Here is a 21,176-nt window from a genome sequence, read left to right as displayed (position 1 = left end):
AGTTCCTCATACCTCACACGTGTCAGGCTGGAGCCTCTACCCCGTGTTCACGTGGCTGCAGGTCAAGTGCTCCCTGAGGGCCCCACAGACCTCAGCCCACAACTGCTGAAGAACATCTCAGGGTCTCCTAATGCTGCACATTTCCCTCCCCAGCCTCCCTGCTCCCGTTACCCAATATCGAAGCTGCTCAAACCCTGAGCAGCCAAAGGCCCTGCCAAGCCCTTGGCTCAGGACAGGCTCCTTAGACCAGCTCCATCCAGGCACCCTCCAGGCTGAGCCCTGCTGCCTCCTGCCCCACACAGGTTGTCCTGCGTCCGCATCCCTTCCAACACAGTGGCCAGTGACAGAAACCAAGAACCAAGCTGGGAAGTCACCTACAGCCCAAGTTCTCTCCTGTCTCTTTCACTCCCTCCTCCATCAGCCACAGCATTCACCTCTGCTCTGGGTGTCTTTTCTAAAGCTCAGGGAAGCCACTTTGGCCACCACCATGTTCACAGCAGCAACCCCCAGTGAGGGAGGGGGTCACATGGCAGCTCCAGGCTGTGCTTTCATTCACATCAGACCCCAGTGGTTCCCCCTCCTGCAAACCACAGGTAACAGGATTCACTTCAGGTGTGAATAAGCTGATTTAAACCAAAGGGCCTCTGACCCAAACCAGCTACACCAATGCCTGCTTGGTAGGTTAAGAGCTTTCTCCTCCATAAAGTTAAAACAGTGATTAAGAAAAGGTGAACTCAGAGAAATCCAGGGCAGAGGCTGCAGGAGCAAAGACCCCTCACGGGCCTGGGCTGTACCACTGAGGGCGGATGGAACAGGGACACCCAGCACCGTGGCAGGGGCTTCAGCTCTTAAGGGTTGTAAGAATGTTTAATACTAAGACAATTTTAAGTTTATAAACTGAAATCACTCACGTATTTCTTTCATGCAGCAGAATGTTGCTCAAAGTAATCTGTCATTTCCTGCTCACCAGAATTGATACCTTCAGTTAACTTTGCTGATACTCAGCTCTTTGGACTGCTCTCTTTCTGGATCTGGTTCCTTTTGCTCACCCGGTTCCAGCATGGGTCTGAGAGCAAAGAGCCGCCCTGGCTGTACATTAAGCACAACATATTTTTTCTGTAAGAAAAGTCAGTATATTTATGGTTTCCTTTATAAAAGTTACTATAATACAATGGTACATAGTATTCAATTCACAAAAATATGAACAAATATATACAGCATGACACATCCACAACAAAAACACTTTCTTCAAAACAAGATACATACTGGTGACAGATTCTATATGCACAAAACATTCCTAAATTTATAAACTGGCTTAACAAAAGAAAAAGCAGAAATCCTAAATCTTCAAAGCAGAGTTGGGGTTTCTTTTCTTTGTTTTGTGTTAAAGGAACTTAAAAAGAACAAAAAGGATTTGATTTTCGTTTATTGCAAACCATTTGACTTACCTCCTTTTAAAGGAGGGCCCTTATTTTCACACTGTGAATTGAACCAACCGGACAACTGCAACGATTGGGAGCAGGGGTTGTTCTTTTCCACTTCGCTCTTACAACTGCCCGTTGGGTTTAGAGTGCCCGTTCCGCTGCGTTTCGTTCCGCTTGGACAAATACTACAGTGGCAATTAAGGAGGAAACTCAGGAAAACAAAACACAAATATTAACTTGAAAACAATCCAGTTGCAAACTCGCTTAAATACGCTTTTAGGTTGTCTATTAGACTGTACACATTTCCTCGCTTGAAATAAATAGATTTTGCACATTAGGTTTCAGACGGAGGGGAGGGCAAAGAAGAAGCCTTGACTTGGCAATTTTTTTGTCTTCAGTTTCTTAATGCTTCTAATTCCATCTATTTATTTGACAAAAAAACCCCGTATTTATACAGAATTTACATTATACAAAGCTTGACACAAGCTGTAAATGCCACCAGCTCCTTTGCTATACTGAAGTCCTTCTTCCTCCCCGTCTCCTCGACATGATTTAGAGCTGGGATCTGTTTAAAAAGAACTCCAAATTACAATAGTCACTTTTAATAAATTATTTACATGCTCTTGAAGTACAAAGAAATCAGCAAAAAAATTTTCAACATGTTTCTACAAGAAACAGTGTCTGAAGAGAAGATTCTTGACTTTGCCTATGTACAGAAGATGCTTTTTTTTTCTTTTTGATACTTCAAAATCCTTTTTTTTCCTTAATTTTTTTTTTTATACAGAAATGCACTGAAATGATCCCTGAAAAAGGTCACAAAAACCGGAACTGAAAGTACTGTTTGTTGGAGTTTAAAAATGGTTTTGTTTTTCCTTGTAGAAATAAGCTGCTCTATACAATATAAATATCTGCAAGATGAGCCCCTTCCCCTGCTGGACCCCCCAACAGTCACAGACCACTTACTGGGACCAACCTGGAATTGCAAACGGGGGGGAGAACCGAATGGATAAATGAAGGTGTTGGGCAGCAGCAGGCGGGACCTGCAAGCACAGAGCTCACTTCCTAAGAACTCCAACCGTGGAGGCATCTGCACCCTGAACCCCAGCCAGCTTCACGCTGGGAAACTAAGGGTTTAAGTCCTAATTCCAAAGCTTTTGCACTGTTCTCTTGGGTCATTTCACCTGGGGAGACAGAAACCTGCAGGGAGCATAAGGTCAGGTCTATTTTTGGCCTTAGGTTTCAATTCAGGTGAAAATAAACTGGGGACAGGCTTTCCAGCAACCAAAACAATCTGTAAATCTCTCTGTAAAGCAGCACATGCTGGTGAGGTTTCTTTTTAGTCCTTGCCACTATTTCCATGGGGTGCCTGTGCTGACTACGGAGGCAAAACGCTGGGTCTGATCCAGGCTGGGGTGTGAATCGCACACCTACTGCCTTTCCCTCATCTTACCCCAGGAGATGGGTCCAGGAGGGATTAGAGAGGTATCTCTATGGGGCTGCCTTCCAAAACCACGTCCGTGGCTGCAGGGCTCCCGTGTCCTGATGAGACCCCACCAGCGTGCCAGGACAGGGCAGCCACAGGCAACTGCAGCAGCTCATGGAAATCACTAAACCACACACAGAATCCTCACTGTAAGATAATTTGGTTTGGGAATGGGGCAGTTTTGGAGTCTGAGACAAGAGCTGCACAGGTAGGACTCTGCAAGCCAAGATTTATGGAGGAGAAAAGCCTCACATTTGGCTTTGAGACCAGACTAACGTGATTTTTCAGAAGTCCAACAGCTCTGTTTCCTACTGGGAAACTACTGGGAGCTCGGCTCTTCCAAAAACTCATGTTGTTTGTCTGGGATCCTAAAACCAGATGGGTTACAGGCAATTTTAGAAGTACCCAAGTGATTTAGGTACCCAAATCCTTTTGGCACTCCTAAAAATGCAGTGAAGAACCCCAACCTGCAGGTCTTGTTTCAGAAAACCACGACCTGCCTCCTTCCCACCTCTCCACAACAAAGATTAAGGCAAACCACAGGGGCTAATCCCATCCAGAGCACACTGATATGCTGGGAAATGCAACACTGTCAATGGGTACTTAAGGGCTGAGACATTTGGGGTGTCTTTGCCCCCACAAAACCACTGTTAGTGCACTGGTCTGATGGACCAGAGAGGAAGAAGGCCAAGGACACCAGCAGAACTGCCACACACAGGGGCTTCAGTTCTGAGAAACAGGAAACTTCTGTGCATTTCCAAAGCTTTGAAAGTAAAAAGCCAAGCTGCAGAGCTGCCAGCTGGAGCATCAACACAAGATGAACCTGATTTAACCAAAGAATACAACAAAACTGAGCAGCAGGTTTAGCTCCCAAATGCTCCTGCCATCGCTGCAGTTACAACCAATGTTCAGTGACAGAAACTAGTTGTGCTTCTGATCGTTTTAGGTTCTGGGTCACTGTTACCCAACTGCTGGAGAGGTTTATAAAGTTGGGGTGGGAGGGGGAAACAACAAACCAAACCAAAACCAAGAGATGAGACACTACGGGCTCTCCAATCTCAACAACAATCTCCTCACCTCAGACAGAAATACAGGCAGTATTAAGGCAGCTCATAGCAGTCTGTGTGTTCCTATTCTTTCTGGCTTTTTGTCTGAAGAAGTGCAGTGTGGGCCTGGCAGCTCCATGTAACAGCTGGAAAACCTCCCAGGAAACACTTTTGCAAGGCGGTAACCTCTGATGGTGAAGTTGTGGCGACAGAGCAATTATCCCTGATTTTGAAAGGCTACAAGAACACAGCTGTGCAATTTGTTCTGTTGGGGAGAAGATGTTTTGTTACACAGATCATCTTCACATTTCATAATGATATTGCAACCTCCCCTTAGAAGCCAATTGAAAAGGTTTTAGTACAACTAATCTCTACTTTTAAAGCAGGAGAAGTTCAATGCAAGTTGAAAAAGTGATCCTGTCTATACCTGAATGGTCATGTAACACTTCCAGATCAAATCCAAAGAAGTATTTCTTTGGTACTTTGCCCCATTTTTAAATGGAACCTCTCAAAGAGCTGCAGCCTTCACCTCAGCACATCTACAAGGACAAAATATATCAAAAACTCGTTTCAAAACATGCCTTCCCAATTTAAAGAAGCATTCATTTTCATGCTGTAGATGGGGGAGGACAGGATTGCTCCCAGGGACACTTTTAGTATGTTCTTATTGGAGAGATAGGACCACCGCAGGCCAAGTTACTGAGTAACAGAGGGAGGAGACCAGCGCCATGCAGCCTGTTCCTATCACAGGAGGCATTTCCCATATTCAAGGACAGAGCAAATACTCCATGTACAAGCTGAAAGGGCAGGGAAATGCAGACAAAAATGAGAAAAAATTAATACAAGACACAGATCAGCCTGTTTCCCATCTATAGGAAGGAAATTCTATCAAAAATGTGGGCCATAGTGTATGCTTCCAAGGAGGATAAGATCCCTAGAGTGCAAACATGGGCTGAATTGTCCACTTAATCTCAGCTTCAGCCTTTTTTTTGCATGCAAGACAAACCAGCCTCCAAGAAACAGGCATCCCCAAGGCCACACACCATGCCACAATGCTACAGCGACACAACTGACTTGACTCCTTACTAGTCATTGTGGTATCCACGTATTTTTTCACGTGCAGGTGCAGAGGTTTTGATCCCCCAATATACCAGCATGTCATATGAAAACTAAGAGACAAGCCCAAGGTGTTGAGGTCTGCAGCTGACCTGGCTCCTCCCCAGGTGTCTGGCTTAGGGGGACTTGTTCAGGCTCATCCCTAACTAAAAGGCAGGACAGTTCACCTGGAGTCTGGCTGCAGACACGTCTCCGTACATACACACACCCGCTCACACACACACGCAGCCCCATTCACACCCCCTCAAGCCTCTGGCTTGCTCTGTAACATCAACCTTACATTTATTTACAGCTTACTCTGAGAAATCTGTGCAATTTCAGCCAATCAAGCTCCCAACAAACCCTATATGGCATTTTCAGTCTCTGCTTCACATTTAAACGTTGAATGTCTTTTTCAACCAACAGAACTGATGAGAAAAAGGTAGCAGCATTGATGAAAAGATGAAGGTTTAGAACAACAATTGAAAAAAAAAAAAGAAAAAGGTACCATTATTCCATTCTGGAGCATTACTGTAGGGACTGAACAGAGAAGCTAGTGTTTGGATAGACCATGCCACAAAATGGTTATCACCTTTTTGTGTGCGCGTAGGATCTGAAAAGGAAAGAGCACCTGAAACATGAACAGTCCTCCTAAGCGTGTGCGCTTTTGCTGTCATTCATGATCCTGGCAGAAGTGCGAAACTTGGGGTTTTTCTTCTCTTTTTTCCTCTCTTTTTTTAATTTTTTTTTTTCCTTTTTAATTTTTTGTTCCTTTTTTTACTGTTTTTTTGTTTTGTTTTTCCTTTTATTTGGCAAAGTGCAACCACACCTGGTTACCACAGTTTTGACATGGCCGAAGGTGCAAATGTGACGAGAAACCTTGAGTTCAGTTCAGGGTTCCCCTGCAGTTCTCAGAGCCACAGAGACATGGGATTTTTACATCCTCAATTGGAAACTTGTAGTCATAGGTAATTTCCTCATTCACATTGATGTGCTGTTTGGAGTAGATGACAATCTTCTTTTGAGACTCCACCGTGATCACTTTAGCATAGCAATTTGGCTGCAAGGGTGACAGAACAGGTAATGATTTAGGTTCCTGATGGCCGTAGCTTCCCAGCCTCCACAATTATTCCAAGCTAAAATAAAATAGGGAAGTACTTTCCTTATATAGCCTCAGTCATGTTTCCAGAGTGCAGACCCAGGGAAAGCTGAGAGGAAGGCATGAAGCCAGGAAATAGAGCTCCCCCCAAATGCCATATTCTGGTTATCTGTGGTGCAGAAGAGCCTGGATGATGCTCCACCAAGTTTGTCACAGGCTGAGAGCAGCTCAACCAATGCTTAATCATTTGCTCAGGCAGCCAAGCCTTTGAGCGTAGACTGCAATACAGAGCAGACAAGAAAGCAGCTTCTCTAACTGCCAGGGCAGAAAACATTTTTCCAGTTTGGACACTAGAAGGAGACTGCTCCCACTGAATAACAATGCTAAAAGTCAGTTTAAAGAAGTATTTGTTAGAGAGATCTGAACAGTGTCCATCAGGGTCTCCCAACACAGTCAGGAGGATCCTGAGTGCTCTTTGTCTTGCTGCGTGTTTTATTTCTTGTGTCTCACAAATCTCTTTACGCTGATTTAGACTCTGCTTTGATTTGCTGTAGCCCACTGACATTTAATCACAACCCTGTGACCCCCTGCTACTTCTGAACATGGCCCCAATCAAAGTCAGCAAGGACTCGATGGGTTTCTCAGGATGGCAGAGCACAGCTCCATGCAAACCCGTGGTACTTACATTGCAGCTGTGATTAATGAACCTGGCGAAGTTTCCGCACTTCGTGGCATCGATGATGGTGTCATGATCCACTCGGAACATGTAACTGCTCCCGATGCCTTCATCCTCGTATCGCTTTTCACGCATGTCAGCAATGACCTAAAGAAAACCCCATGGGTCAGGACATGTTGCAGAAGCGATCCATGAGCAGAGACCTATACAACGCTGTGCTTGTGTCACTCAACAGATATATGACCCCAAATGCCTCGAGAACACAAACCTCACTGAAAACAGAAGCGCTCCTCAGGATCTGAGTGCTTAGTTTTTATGGGTTGCTGAAAATCCCACCTTTGTACCTCCAAGCCACATGCCAACCTCTGCCTACGTGACGTAGCTAGCGCCTTAGAGCAGGGACTCCAACCCCTGCTGTCATACTCGAGTGCTTCTCTCAGGGCTGGTTTTTGCTCAGGCTTCACCCACAGTCCAGCTTACCTGCCTGATGTTCTGACCCACGTATTCAATCACCATCTCATCAGCTGCAATGGGCTCCATAGCAAAAAGGCCCCAGTCATGGATGTGGCTCTTACAGAATTTTAGCTTTTTCTTCCGGAACTGCATGAAGAAAATACCCCAAAACCCAAACCCCGAGTTAGGCACAGCACAGAAAGGGAAAGGCTGTCCCAAGGTCCAGTATCTGCAGCACAAGCAGCACTGGGGTACTTCAACCTGATTTTAGTTTCCTTCTATCTTGTGGTGACAGGAAGGCAGGACAGATGTCATGGGAGGTCCCACGAAGTTGCACTTCTTGAGGTTTTTTTTAGCACCAACCACACTATGGGGAGAGCAGACCCTTTGAGGCCATCGGTCTCAGTTCTGCATAATCCTGATTGCTCAAGCTCTGTAATCACTATATACTCATTTATAGCCATAATCTCTGCTTCTCATTAGTAAGGATACTGTACTAAGTGTCATGTTTTCTCTGTAACTGCTCTGTCCCTGTTTCTTTAGGTGAGTTATTTGTGTTGCACATGATATTAAGTTGTATTGTTGTACCAAGTTGTATTACATCAAATACAGGAATGGCAGATACCAGTCACACAGAGCAGTGCCCAATGCTGAGATGCGCATCACTGAGGTGACACAACCTGACAGGAGATCCCCTGCCCTGGCCTCAGCCTACTCCCAACCAGACCCTGCCCAAAGGAGCAATCCATGGCTGACCTACCTTGAGCTGGTTGAACTTGAGCAGGTCACTGTCACAGCTACCAGTGAAGGAGGAGAGGAGCCTGCGCTGCTCTGACCGCCTCTCGGAGCCAGCCCGGGTAGAAGCATGAGGTTGGGCAGGGATGCTCATACCCTGAGAGGACAAACAGGGTGATCAAAGCTGCTCCACAGACCCAACACCCTGCAGCCTCCCTGTGAGCAATCCTTTGCGCTACAACACACCACTGCAGAATGTGTGGCCTCCTAAAACATCCCACATCAAACACTAACACCTCCCCAGCAGCTCCTGGATGACCGACTTGACACAGGCGTAGCAACAGCTTCACCTTCCTCCTTGCCAAAAGGCAGGAAGCATCCACTGTGAGTGACACCGTATAAAACCAAATCCCATTTGCACCCTGGCAGACAGCACAGGACACATTCTCACCTGCGTGTCAGCTGGAGGCTCCTCTGCAAAAGCTCGGCTATTGTTGAGGTATTTGAGTTTGTCCTTCTTATCAATTTTGTAATAGCCTTCACTTCGTGCACAGCCCGTGACGTGCTCCCGCATCCCATCATCCCGCTTCTTTTTCTTGGGGGTAGAAAAGCTAGTAGGTGGGAAGAAGTTAAGGAGAAACACAGCCAGCAGTGGACATCAGGCAAAACTTGCTACAGATACATAGAGCTAATGCCGGGAGCATGGGAAACTAGGAAGGTTTGGGGAGGGTTGCAAAACAGCCCCAATCCTATTGGAAAGTCACAATCATCACTGAAGCCCACATGCCCACAGGCTAATCAAGAACGGTCTTTCCTCCTTAGCTGCGTGATTTGGGAAGCTAAAGTAAAGAGATAATGAAAATTTAAACTCAAAAAGGTTAAGCTGTCAAGAGAAACCTGTTTGAGAAAGGATTTCCCCACAGCACCCATTATGTACACAGACAGCAGCTGCCCAGCCATCTGGATGTACCATCTTCTCTGCTCTGAGTGGCATGCTTTTGTTCTACCTCCAGAAACTCCTTGCAGGCACCCCAAGCCCTGAAGACGCTTCACTGATCTCACAGCAGCAATCACCCCCACTGACTAAGATCAGATGCTCCTCAGCCCAAAGGGCAGGCAGAGAGATGATGCTCTCACCAGCCTTAGTACATCAGCTCCTTCAGACCAGTTGGGAAGGGTAAGCCCCTAAGCAGATGTTTCAAACCCCACTGACCTGATCAGTGAAGGAAACCTGCAGCTGGCCTGGCAAAGAGCCACTGCACTGAGCAGGCAGAAGGTCTTTGGCTTCTGGAAGGACAGCGCCGGCTAACCCCAAAACACAGCCATGAACCCTAGGACAAGTGAGTTCTACACAAAAAATGCTCCCTGTGAGTCCTAACATACCCTGAACACCAGAAAACTGGAGCTGGGGCAGACACAGACTGAGAATTACCAGGGATGACATTTTTCATCATCCTTTAAAAGTATTTCCTTTAAATGATTAAATAAATCTGTTTCAAAGCTATTGCATTGGTAGAAAGAAAATTACAAATTTAATCTTTCATGTTGCCCTTTTGAGAGGCTTTTTAGTGCTAGCATCATATCACTGACTCTTCTGAGTGGTTTGGGCTTTTCATAGAATCACAGTCAGGTAGTCTGGAAAAGACCTTTAAGATCAAGTCTTGTCCCTTGCAGGGGGTAAGGGATGAGATATTTTAACTCCACACAATCTCCAGCAACACACAAGGTGGTGCATTTGTCTTCTTTAACATATAAACCTGTATATCTTTCCTAAAAACATTACTGCATTCCTAGATCATAAACATTACTAGTTCCTAGATTACAGGAACAGCCTTTTAGGCACTGGACATCTCTCCTGGTGGCTGTACATGTGCAGAACCTTGTTCTGAGACAGCTTTTGTGTCCCAGAAATGCTCCCAAAGATTCAAAGCTGCAGCCTATGCTGCTGATCACCAGATGATGGCCAGGGAGGGAGCGGATGGGGCCAGATCCTGCCTCATTAGCACCAACCAGGGCCCCACATACTTGCTGCAGGAGCCCCAGTACATTCCCCACCTAGCCCAGGGCTGTGTTTGTCCCTGATGTGCTGCTGAGAAACCAGTGCTCTTATTAGTATTTCAAACTCAAAGAGTTAAAGCTGCTGATACCACAGCTCATCATTTTGGGCACAGATGGTGAGATTATTTTTACAGCAAGTTTTAGCCCCAGGTTAAAGCCCTGTATGTGCAACTCGAAATTCCACAGGCAAGCTGAAAAAGAAAGTATGGTTTAAATGCAGACAGAAGCTTCTCAAACTAGCAAGGAAGCCTCCCCAGAAGAGGGGCATACAGATTTTCCCTGCAGTCTTAGACTGAAATGCAGCAGGAACAGCCATTTCTGCAGTATTTTTGTATTGCAGCTTCAGGGAATAAAGCAGTCTAGAATTCCCTGCTGATGCAAGCAATTCCTGTTAGAGTAAGCAAATGCTCTTTTCCACCAGACTTAAGTTTTTTGCATTGTAAGGCCTACACAGTGACCCTCTAGTGCACGTTACACGTGCTGTGTAATGCAGAGCGCCAGTGAGAAAGGATATAAGGATGGAATACCCACAGGGTGTCATTGAGCCAGTCCATACCATTGTCCTGCTGTAACAAGCGGTCATATGTGATACACATGAATTTGATATCTTCCTCATCTATGCCTCCGTTCCAAATATCATACAAAATGGTCATCTCCTCAAACTCGGAGCGTGGCCTGAACTGAGGCCGGGGTGGGGAATACTCAGGGGAAGGAATCGCTGGGAGGTGCTCAGGTGACTTCTTCTGCCTTCGCCACTGTCTTTTAGGTTTCGCATGAGCTTCTTCCTCCTTTAAGTCTTCATTCCACTGGTTCTCCAGTTCCTTAAATGGCAGTTTCTCTGCAACTGTCTCAGCTGCAATTTTCTCATGGAAACCGTCATTCCTGAAGTCCAGGGTGACAGCTTCAGGGTCTTTTAGTCCATAGAAAGCATCTGGATGTCCACTCAGCAGCTCTTTGCCCACAGCACTTTCCACCAAGGCCACTGGCATAGGAGGAGGTTCTATGGTTTTGCCCGAGTACATATCCAGTGAGAGGACAGAAGGTGGTGACCGTTTTGGTCGGCCTGGCCTCCTTTTGGGAAGGACAGAAGGAGGTGGTGGGGGAGGAAGAACAGAAGCACCAGGGGGTACTTCTGACGAGAGCAAAACAGATTTTACTTCTGCCTTGCATTCCTCAATGGGCATTCTTCCATCTCCATGCATGCATGGCAGGACTGCTACAGGTATTGGCTCATCAGGTGGCAAACCCATGTCCATGTGGAAATCTGCTTGTGGGGGGCTGGCGAAGGGAATAGGGGAAGGAACACTGTTCATGCTGATCGTAAGGGAAGCACCAAGAGGCTCTTTAAAGGGTTTCTCATCGACGTCATCCTCTGACTGTTTCTTGCCAGACAGAAAGCAAGAAATGGTAGCACCAGCCTCTGGGAAAGTAGGCGTGAAACTGAAATCTCTCCCAGGAGTCCGAGGAATGCCACTGTTGATGCCAGGAGATTGGGATGGGTAGGAAAAGGGGCTCCCTGGGACTTGAGGGGAACTGAGGGTCAAACTGCTTCCTGTAAGGGGAGCATCGCTTCCTGGTGTGGCTGGAACAGTGTCCGTGCTCTGCGACTTCGCAAAGGGGTGTGAAGACTTGACCAAAATGTCCCGCCCAGGAGTCCTTGGAATCTCCTCTTCTATGGACGTTTTGGTCACCATTAAGTGTTCAGGGAACTTTTCTGGAGGGACTAAAGGTTCTTCCTTACCAGGAGTGGATGGTAAGGGAAGCATGGAGGATGGCACTTTGTGGGCTGGAAGCAAAAGAGCATCAGTCTCTGAATGGATCATCACCTCCAGTCCAGGCGTGCGAGGCAGCCGGTCGTCTTCCTCCGTTGCAGAGGGCAGTTTTGTTTTAACATGAGCTTCTAAGCTGCTGTCCTCAGACTTGCTAAAGAAGCTGCTTTTATTCGGCAGAGGTTCTCCAAAGACTCCCACTGGAGCTGAGAGACAGAGCACCGCCTCCTCATCTTGAGAGTCAGGCTTTGGACCTTCCTGTACCTCTGGCTCCAGCATGGTAGCAGGTTCGGACTCTTCCTCTAAAAGGGGGGAAAGAAAAGAGAATTAGGAGCTTTGCTTCAATTCAGTTTCTCGCCACTTGCCAGTAAAGGCATGTTTAAGACGCCACAATTACAGAACAGCTCAATTCCACTGGGAGGCTTTAAGAACTCCCATTGCTTTACCTTTTGGAGGCACAGAGTGTGGAGTAATTAGACGCTACCACAGTCATTCCTAATGGACCATAAAAAACCCACACTATTAATTTGAGGATTAACTACAACACAGGCCAGAATGAAGGTTTTCTGCTTTCAAAACCCCTGCCCACCTTTTGTACAGACATAAAAAGATTTAGTGGATTGTGGGCTGAGGACTTTGGAGAAGAGCTGTCAGAGCCTCAAGCTATCAGCTTTTCTAATGTGGGAAAGAAAACTAATTGCAAGGCCATGAAGAACCCTAAGCTCTCCAAGGAGGGAGCAGTGAAGGGAGGAGCATAACACTCTTGAACAACACATGAAGGGAATGGGAAGCCCTTGTAATGAATGAGGAGACACTCAGATGGTATCAATGAGGCAATTTATATGCTGCTCTCTCTGCAGCAGGCTCATTTGTCTGGAGTTTATTTACCCACTTAGGGCCAGGTCCAAAAGGAATCAACAGTGAATCTTGTTAGGCAGCTCAAAATAACACTTTCAAGTGGGAGAGCAAAAGGAGGTGAAAATGCCTGGATAGTTGGAAGAGAAGTGTTCCCCATTTGCGCTGAACAAACCACAGAAGGGTCCAGTCCCTGTAACTCCTGTACAATCAGGCTGGGCTGCACCAGAAGAATGCTGTAGTTAGAGCTTGTTCTCACAGCGTCCCTGTAAAGCTCATTCCACAAGAGCTGCTGCCCAAACGCAGGTCTCCCCAACTATATGTCCTTTCTGCACACTGATCTGTTCCAGAGAGGATCTGTGCAAGAAGGTTCTCTGCCCTGCCCAGTTCAGCATTTTGCCTCTTCAGGGCTTTCAGATTTTAGGGCAGTCAAGGAGTGACAGCCTGTGCAGGGACTGGATTTCCAGCTCTCCAAGAGGCAAAGTACTGCCCCAGCAGTCCTCAGCCACCAGCCCTGCCAAGGCTCACACTGAAGGCCACACTCCATGTGCTCTCCCTGTCGGCCCCACCGTCTCACTTTTAATTCCCCCACAGCTGCAGAATTTGACAAACTTTATGCATCTCACTCCTGTTCTAATTTCTGTAGGTTAAATACAACTCTGTACTGAATGCAGACAACTTCCTTCTCCCAGGAAGTCAGAGAGTATCACTTGAAAGGACTAAGTAAAAAAAAAACGAACACCAATAATAGTATTAGGAACCAGATACAACACTGAGACCCCACTCACCTGCCCCATATAGCTCCTCAGTCACACACTGCTTCAGTATTAAACACAAAAAGAGCCAGTAGTGGCTCATTAAGCACAGATTCCTGCTCTGTTTTAGCAGCCACGGCTTCTCTATCTTGAGCTTCAGCCACCACAACATCTGATCAGTCACCCTCAAATGTTGACAACTGTTCAGTTCCTGTAGGACAGTAACTAAACTGGCTTAGGGTAAGATTCTGGATACAATAACCACAGTATTTTTAGTAGCTGATGACTCATGTAATGCTCCTTACTAGGAAGGAAAGCTCAGCACAGACCTGTTTCCCTGTAGAGATAACCCCTAGCCTAGAGCTAAGACTGGAGGGAGAAAGGAAATACAAACCCATACATATTTGACGCTGTGAGAATACTGTACTTGGAAATGTGTACAACAAACACCAAACTACATGAAAAGACATACCTGGCCTACAGATGGGAGACAGAGCAAGTTTTGTCTCCTGGTCTCTTTCCATAACCAAGTGTTTCAGTGTTTCAGCAGCAATAGATGCCTCTGGGACTTCACCACATTCACCTTCCCCAGCTTTGATTTCTTCCATGCCTTCATCTTTCACTGCCAAAGCTGGCTCTGCGAGTCCCAAGCCTGTTGCATCCATGTAGTCATCCACAGGATACAGCTCCAAAATAGTCTCCCTCTCATCATCGGGAAGCTCATGACTAGCAGGTTCATGCTCCGTCTCAGCAACCATGGCTTCTCTGTCTTGATCTTCAGCCACCTCTTCTTCCTCTTCCTCCTCCTCTTCATCTTCATCATCCTCATCTTCATCATCTGAGTCTGAACTTGACTCAAATTCAGAGGAGTCCTCGCTTTCATCGGATGATTCAACTTCAGCCTTGGAAGATGAGGGACTTGCTACATCTACAACAAGAACAAATCCCCATTAGTTCAGCTTTCCGACTTCATTAAACAATCAGGGTCTACTACAGGAGTAAATTATCACTTCCACACTATAACAGCGTGGAAGCAGCATCAGGAACAGCATGTGGGTTTGAAGGACTCCCCAGTTTATTTAGTTTTGCAGAGACTTACAAACTGTGTATCTGGAGGCTCACAACAATCGCTATACAACAGGCAGCTCCACCAGCTGCAAAGGCAGTGCTGCCTGGCACCTTGTTCACATGCGTCTCTTGGTGGGTTGCATCTTTACTGGAGTTGTACTAAGCTTTTCTGCTGCCTTCACACACAGCTTTAAAACGTGGGACCTACCATCTCCCAGAGCAGAGCTTAGAGGACAGAAAATTATTAGCAGCTGAATTACCCTGTTTGGAGTCTGGTCCCTTCTCCTCCCAGTCACACATGGTTCATAAAGCAAACTCAGCTGGCTTTGAGGTCTCTGCCCCTCTGTCAAGTTGGGCTGAGGGTGGAGAGCTATTGCAAAGGGACCCACAGACTGAGGGATCATGGAAGCCTCACAGGCAGCAACTAAAAGGACCTGTATACATTACCTTGTGGAAAATCACCCTTCAGTGAAGGAAGGTGCACAAATAAAAACAATCAGCTCACAAATGCAGAGGGAAAAACCACATGTGACCCAAAGGCTATGCCTGCTCCTTCCACTGGAACCACTTACCCTCCTCAGAGTCCTGCTCCTCCTCCTTGTCACTTGTGTCTACGCCTGTCTCCTCCTCCTCCTCATCTTCATCCTCATCATCATCTCCATCATCATCTTCATCCTCATCATCATCTTCATCCTCCTCGTCATCCTCCTCTTCCTCCTTTGCAAGAAAGCATTGCCAAAAAATGAACAGTGTCTGACTGAGACCTGGCTGTCACTGTAATAACCACCAGTGACTCTCATGGATGCTGATTAGAGAATCTGAAGAGTGAATAACCTCATTGAGGTTCCCTCAGCACAGACCCTAGTGGGGGTGTAACTCTGGCATCTGGAACCTGGCAGATGCCAGGTAACTCTGGCACCTGGAACTACCAACCCCCTTTTAATAACAGACAGCATTCAGAACTGCAATCACAAATGAACACACCTTGCCAGGTGCTGCTTTCACCAAGCTTCCCTCTTCTTCCTGCTCCTCCTCCTTCTCTGAAGAGGACTCTTCCTCTTTCTCTGATGTCTCATCTCCCTCTTCTCCCTCGCTGTCAAGCTCCAGTGGCCTTGCTGGTCGCCGTCTCAGCCCCACTGCTTCCGCATCCTTCTTTGACAGGTCAGATGTTGTATCAGAAGCATCCCTGTCCCTCTCTGACTCTGATGAGCAAAAACAAGAGGGAATTGCCATCAAATACCTTGTAAGGTAGGAAAAGTGTTGACTACATAACAGAAATCTGTTACTTGGGAAGATCAAAGCTAGGAGCAATGCCCCCATGTGCTGTGTGAGTCCTCAAGTGTACAAAGGCTTACTGATTTCAGCATGAGGGCAAGACTGGGTACAGGGCATTGAAATGCCAAGGATGGCAAAATACAGGTGGCCAAAGCTTACAAGCAACAGGCAGAGTGCAGTGAAGAGACACGGCATGACTGAGGTCAGACAAGTAAGCCAAACTTACTGCCTTTTTGTATTAAGTGCTTTACAAAACCCTTTTTCTGTACTTCGGCTTCAAAACCAGTTGTTAGTCTGAATTGACCTTATGGCACAAGTAACTTGAATCTACTTTTTAATGCAAACCAAATGGTATTCAAAAGCTTTGTTTTATCCCTAACCTGCAAAACACGTTAAAATATTTTCAAATAGATTTTTCTGGCAAACAACTTTGATTTGTTCCTAGAATCAAACACAGGGCAAACCATCGCGTGTGCTTTCTCCATGAACTCACCTGAGCTCCCTCTACTGGGTGACCAGCTCTGCATCACCAGAACTAAACTAGGTTATGAGTTACTCATACAATGCAGGGCTTAAATTTCCCACCCATGCATTTAAGATAACTGAATCCAGAGGAGACAGCGCCCAGCTGATGAGAGGTCTGTGAGAAGCAGGGGTCTGGCTCAGATCCTTCACTCTGTGTCTAACTGTAAGTGAGCACACTGCTGTGAAGTTTAAAAGCATTCAGCTTGCATGTGGTTTGCATCTGCTCTCGTGTTTTAAACAAATGTGCTTTGCAAACCTTCATCTTCATCATCCACTGAAGTAGAAGGTCGGATTCTCTTCTGATCTCCTGCTGAGGCAGCTTCAGGTGGCTCCTTTCTTTTCACCTGAACAAAAGACACAATTAGCATTTCTAAAAGTTTAGGAACAGCAGATATCAACTTCTTAAGCAAACTGCTACTGCTTTACTTTGCAGTGGTGACTTACACCAGAAACCAAGGGACACTTCTCTAGCTCTTGATCCCTTTATTCGCTTCCAAACAGAATTTCACTGTGAATGAAATTCTACCCCCTCAATTTGCATCAAAACACTCTGGGTACCAGCACGGTGCATGTCATCACCACACACTTTGAAGATGACAGAGAAAACTCTCCACAAATCCATTTGTCTGAGATGCAGCAGAACAGAAAAAGAACCTAAGCCTATGGCATCTTAAAGAAGCTCAAAGCAAGTTTTATTCTAAATAAAGGCTGCAGAATCCGTCAGCCCAAACCTTCACTTGCACTTTCTATGCATTCAAAAGCCTATCTCCAGGGAAGGCCGCTACCCTCCTCTAACCCACACTTTGTTTAAGATGCTTTTCATTGTTTATGCAAATGCTCTGCGACCCTGTGCTTGCAGGTCTGATTCTGTGAGGTACATGGGCAGAGAACACCTTTAACCAAACTTCAGGTGAGATTCAGCTGCCAAACTGCAGAACATTCTAAGCAAATCAGTAACTGTGTAAAGCACCACAAGCAGAAGCATATTTTGCAATCATGCTGAAATGCTGTGTCCTAAACACAGCCAAATGCCTCATTTACACTGGGGAGCAGGGAGATCCTTTACAGACAATGCACACAAGTGGTAGATGCAAAGATAAGGCTGGAAGGGAATACTAGCATAATGAAGACAGATCTTTGCTTTTACCTTGAAGGATGGCAGCCGGATGGCCCCTCGTAGCCCAATGCCCAAGCCAATTCCCTCATATCCCAGGCCTTCTCCTTTGTTCCAGTTCTCCAAAAGACAAGATGCAATTCGATCCTTCGGCTTTGGTTTTTCCTCCAGTTCTCCTCCAGACTTCACTGGAGTGAGAGACGCCTGCAACAGAGACAGCACACTCAAGTAGAAAATGCCCTGGGTAGCACACAAACTCTGAAAACCATCTATGTTGAGGATTGTGAAATGTCACTGCCTCGCCCTGCTATCAGTTTCTCTGAAGGCAAGGGCAGCTGAACATGCACTACGTGGCCACACACACTTGAAAGGGAGAAGGTGCAAGAGCTCTTCTTGATAACAAGACCTTTCCATTTCTGAGAAGCCTCCTCCCCTTTGCATTTTAAGAAGTTATTTGCTCTGCACAAAGTACTAAAATTGATTAAGGCAAAACTGTTGGGGTTCCCAGAACAGCTGCTTAGCATGGGACACTAAGTGATCTTGCATTTGGAGCCACCACACTGGCAAAGAGCAGACACTCCTGCTTTCTCCACTGAGTGTTTTAAGAAACAATCTCCATTTACTTCACATGCAACTTAACATAGGCTAGAGTCCTTCACAAGAAAGGACAAGGGAAATGAACAGACCCATTAGCCCCCATGGCTCATTTCAGGTCTCTCAAGTGTCTGGTGTGGAGACCACAGTGACCACTTTCTGAACAGCCAGAATCCAATGCTGGAAGCAAAGGCCATTAAAACGAAAGATGAAAGGGGAAGAAAAGGTGCAAACATCAACCCAGAACTCAGCCCAAGGGAACACATTCCTCCCCCCAGGCATGAACTACCGTGTATCAAAAAAGCAGCTACTGTACAAAGATCCTAAACTCTGAAGGGAAGCTTAGGAGCTGGGATATACCAGTATTCCCAAATGCTGCAGGAGCCCATCTGGTCTGGTCACAGCTATGTGAGAAATAGAGCTACACATATACCTCTTGCAAATAACCAGCTTTAGGCAAGTCAGCCTAACACTGGATTATCTACCTTCACTTGCTAACCCACATAGCTGAAAGCAACTTCAGACCTTCTAGTTGGGAAGACCTTTCTTCTTTTCAGCACAAGACACAATATAGCGAGTCAGAAATCACACCCATCACTGTGTTCACTTGGCAACCACAGCACAAGTCCACAGAGATTGTCAGAAGGCTCCAGTCCTGAGAAACAGGAAAATCATCTCTGCTCAGCCACATCAAACCCCTTTTCACCTGACCTGAGGTGTGAAGGAAGAGCAGGAATTCAAACCTCTGCAGCTGTGAAGAGGCAGATGAGGTGGGGAGAGCACGATGCCCGGTGGCATGCCATGCTCTTCTTGAGCAAAGGGTACCGGTGGGAACGTTCACTCCCATCAGCCAGGGGCATAAGAACATCTAAAAGTCAGTTTAACTGACATTAACAGAGCTCATCTGCCAAAGCTGGCTGTAATCACCAGAGAAGAAGCATGAGCTCAGCTCTCCTGCTAATAAGGGACAAGACTAGTGGGAATATCAAGAATCCAAACAGCAACACTCCATGCCAGAGATGGCAGGTTATTCCTGGCACTCTGCTTAATGCATTTTATCCAGGCTTTAAACTTAAACCCATCACTAGATTTGGGAACAGGGAAAAGCCTTCCTCAGGCAGACAGTCTGTGGTACATGCTGCCTTCACCAGCAACACGCTCCTCAGCAGCTTTCACCACATATGTTTTCTATCCTGCCTGACCTAGGACACCAGCTTTATCCTTGAGCTTTCCCATCTTTTACCTATGGCATGATACTTCTTGGCAGTCAATCAGCTGCCCAAGTTGATTCCTTTGATGGAAGACAGCAGCCAAAACACAGGGAGAAAAGAGAAAAACTGAGGCACGGGAGGTGGCAAGTGTCTTGCCGCCTTGTGTGGTTCAGGGGCTGCTGGCAGCACTGAGTAGGTAGTATCTGCTGTCCTACTAAACTTGAGCATTGTTGGGCAGTCAGGGGATAGAAAGACGCCCACAGGGCTTCCTGCTGTCATGCCTGGGAAGGTCAGGGAGACCTACTGTGTCCCTACAGGGACCTAGCGCAGGAACCGGCATACAGCAGAGCTCAAGTGCTAAGACAAGCTTTGATCTCTCCTGTGACATAACAGGACTACTGCAGCTAGATGGTCCAAGGATAGGAGATATTAAAAGATATTATCTTTCCCTATAAATGTGCTTCATTTATTTCTAAAGAAGAAAAGATGTAAAAAAGCAGATATGTTGTCTTACTTACACTGCAAACCTCTGAAAGTAACATGATTTCTTTCACTATCATCAGTCAATCAGGAAAAATACGAGGAGCTCCAATTAAAACTGTTAGGAAGGAAGAAATGGGGATGCAGGGCCTGTTTTAGAGGGTCATTTCAGCTCTAACAGTGCCTGGAGGTCTTGGTCTATTCTAGAAAAATAATTTGGTGGCAAAATACATGGGGAACCTACCTACAGCTGCCATCAAGGAGCCCAGCTGGCTCATCCTCACACATGCACAAAGACACCAGCAATAGGAAGGTAAGTTCAGTTTAGGAGTCAGCTTGTCACTGAGAAGGAATCCTGTCCCACACCAGTGTCAGGGGATGCCCAGCCCTAGCAGAAAGGAGGCTCTGAAATATGTGACATTTTTCTGCATGTGACAGCAGCACATGGCCTGGCAGAGGGCTCTCCACGCAGTGCCCTGAACCAGCAACAGCTCTGGCATTTCTGTTCCTGGTTAGAAAGCACAAGTGGTTTTCCATGCAGCAATTCTGTATGCCCAATTAGACTACTCATGTCCAACATGACCTGTGGCAAGGACTGTGGCAAGCTGCTGTGGTACAGTCAACTTCCTGTCCCAAAGTGGATTACAGATTCCAGGTGAAGGGAGGAACATGCTAAATCCAGCCATAGCTCAGTATATAAAGAGCCCAAGCAGCTGCTGCAGATTTGCCTAGGCTTGCTTCTGCTTCTCCACTGCAGATACCTGGTTTAGAACAACTTCTTGGGTACTTCAGTCACGGCTTTTGCAACTTGTTCACTGGATTTGTTTCCCTCATTGCCCTGGAAATCGAGGGGCCTCCTGCAAAAAGGTCAGCAAACGCTGGTGGGAGACAGAAGCTCCAAACATGAGTCAGGAGGACAGGGACCTGGTTTCCTGGCACACGTCACCCCAGCCAGCTCCAAGTCAGAACAAATTACACTGCCATAAACCAGCTGTTAAGCAGCAGCATTACCAACGGAATGGTAATGGAAAGCCAAGGAGCTCTCCCAGGCACTGGAGTTAACGTGCCACCAGCAGGTAATGGAGATACTGCTCTGAAAACTGGCATCTTAAACAGAAAATGCATCTGCAGGTTTGGTTTGTTGCGGTTTTATTCACAAGAATTCACTGCAATAGTAATTCTCAGGTTTGCATGAACCTTTCTATAGTGTGAGTTTCTTGGCAGTGACAAATTCATCACATATTAGGTCACAGAGATGTTTCCTGGCTGAGGTACACTTTAAATTGGCTGAGAAAGGATGAGACAACTCACGCAGAACTGTTTTCTTAACTAATCCCTGGAACTCCTCATGGATTTGGCCAGTATTCAGCTTTTTAGTTAACTGCTGCTGTATACATGGACTGGGGAGGTGGGGGGAGTGCAGAGGAGTGGATCTCATCACACAGAGTGGAGAACACAAAA

At 46.3% G+C, this 21,176-nt stretch overlaps 1 protein-coding gene and 1 long non-coding RNA gene across 3 annotated transcripts in view; both read right to left on the bottom strand.

The window, feature by feature from the left end:
- Positions 1 to 112: 112 nt before the first annotated feature.
- On the bottom strand, positions 113 to 5,828 carry LOC130605658 (uncharacterized). The gene is made up of 3 exons (XR_008973758.1): positions 3,985 to 5,828; positions 912 to 1,116; positions 113 to 580 (listed from the first exon to the last, which is right to left on the bottom strand). It is a non-coding gene; the product is annotated as an uncharacterized LOC130605658 (long non-coding RNA).
- A 3-nt stretch (positions 5,829 to 5,831) lies between these two features.
- Positions 5,832 to 21,176, bottom strand: part of SETD1B (SET domain containing 1B, histone lysine methyltransferase) — a 48,676-nt gene continuing 33,331 nt past the window's right edge. For both annotated transcript variants that reach the window (XM_057421315.1, XM_057421316.1), the window contains exons 8-18: positions 17,464 to 17,634; positions 16,573 to 16,660; positions 15,501 to 15,718; positions 15,089 to 15,233; positions 13,921 to 14,376; positions 10,584 to 12,140; positions 8,463 to 8,629; positions 8,037 to 8,168; positions 7,304 to 7,423; positions 6,833 to 6,970; positions 5,832 to 6,108 (exon numbers count right to left, since the gene is read on the bottom strand). In XM_057421315.1, the coding sequence (XP_057277298.1) occupies positions 5,935 to 6,108; positions 6,833 to 6,970; positions 7,304 to 7,423; positions 8,037 to 8,168; positions 8,463 to 8,629; positions 10,584 to 12,140; positions 13,921 to 14,376; positions 15,089 to 15,233; positions 15,501 to 15,718; positions 16,573 to 16,660; positions 17,464 to 17,634 (3,366 nt within the window). In that variant the 3' untranslated portion in view covers positions 5,832 to 5,934. The remainder of the gene's footprint in view (positions 6,109 to 6,832; positions 6,971 to 7,303; positions 7,424 to 8,036; positions 8,169 to 8,462; positions 8,630 to 10,583; positions 12,141 to 13,920; positions 14,377 to 15,088; positions 15,234 to 15,500; positions 15,719 to 16,572; positions 16,661 to 17,463; positions 17,635 to 21,176) is intronic.

Source organism: Pezoporus wallicus, unplaced genomic scaffold (genome assembly GCF_028554395.1).
Source record: "Pezoporus wallicus isolate ANWC-B61680 ecotype Strahan unplaced genomic scaffold, APGP_CSIRO_Pwel_v1 contig_9584, whole genome shotgun sequence".
In the NCBI taxonomy this organism is placed as follows: Eukaryota; Metazoa; Chordata; class Aves; order Psittaciformes; family Psittacidae; genus Pezoporus; species Pezoporus wallicus.
This window is presented reverse-complemented; position numbering and strand designations above follow the sequence as displayed.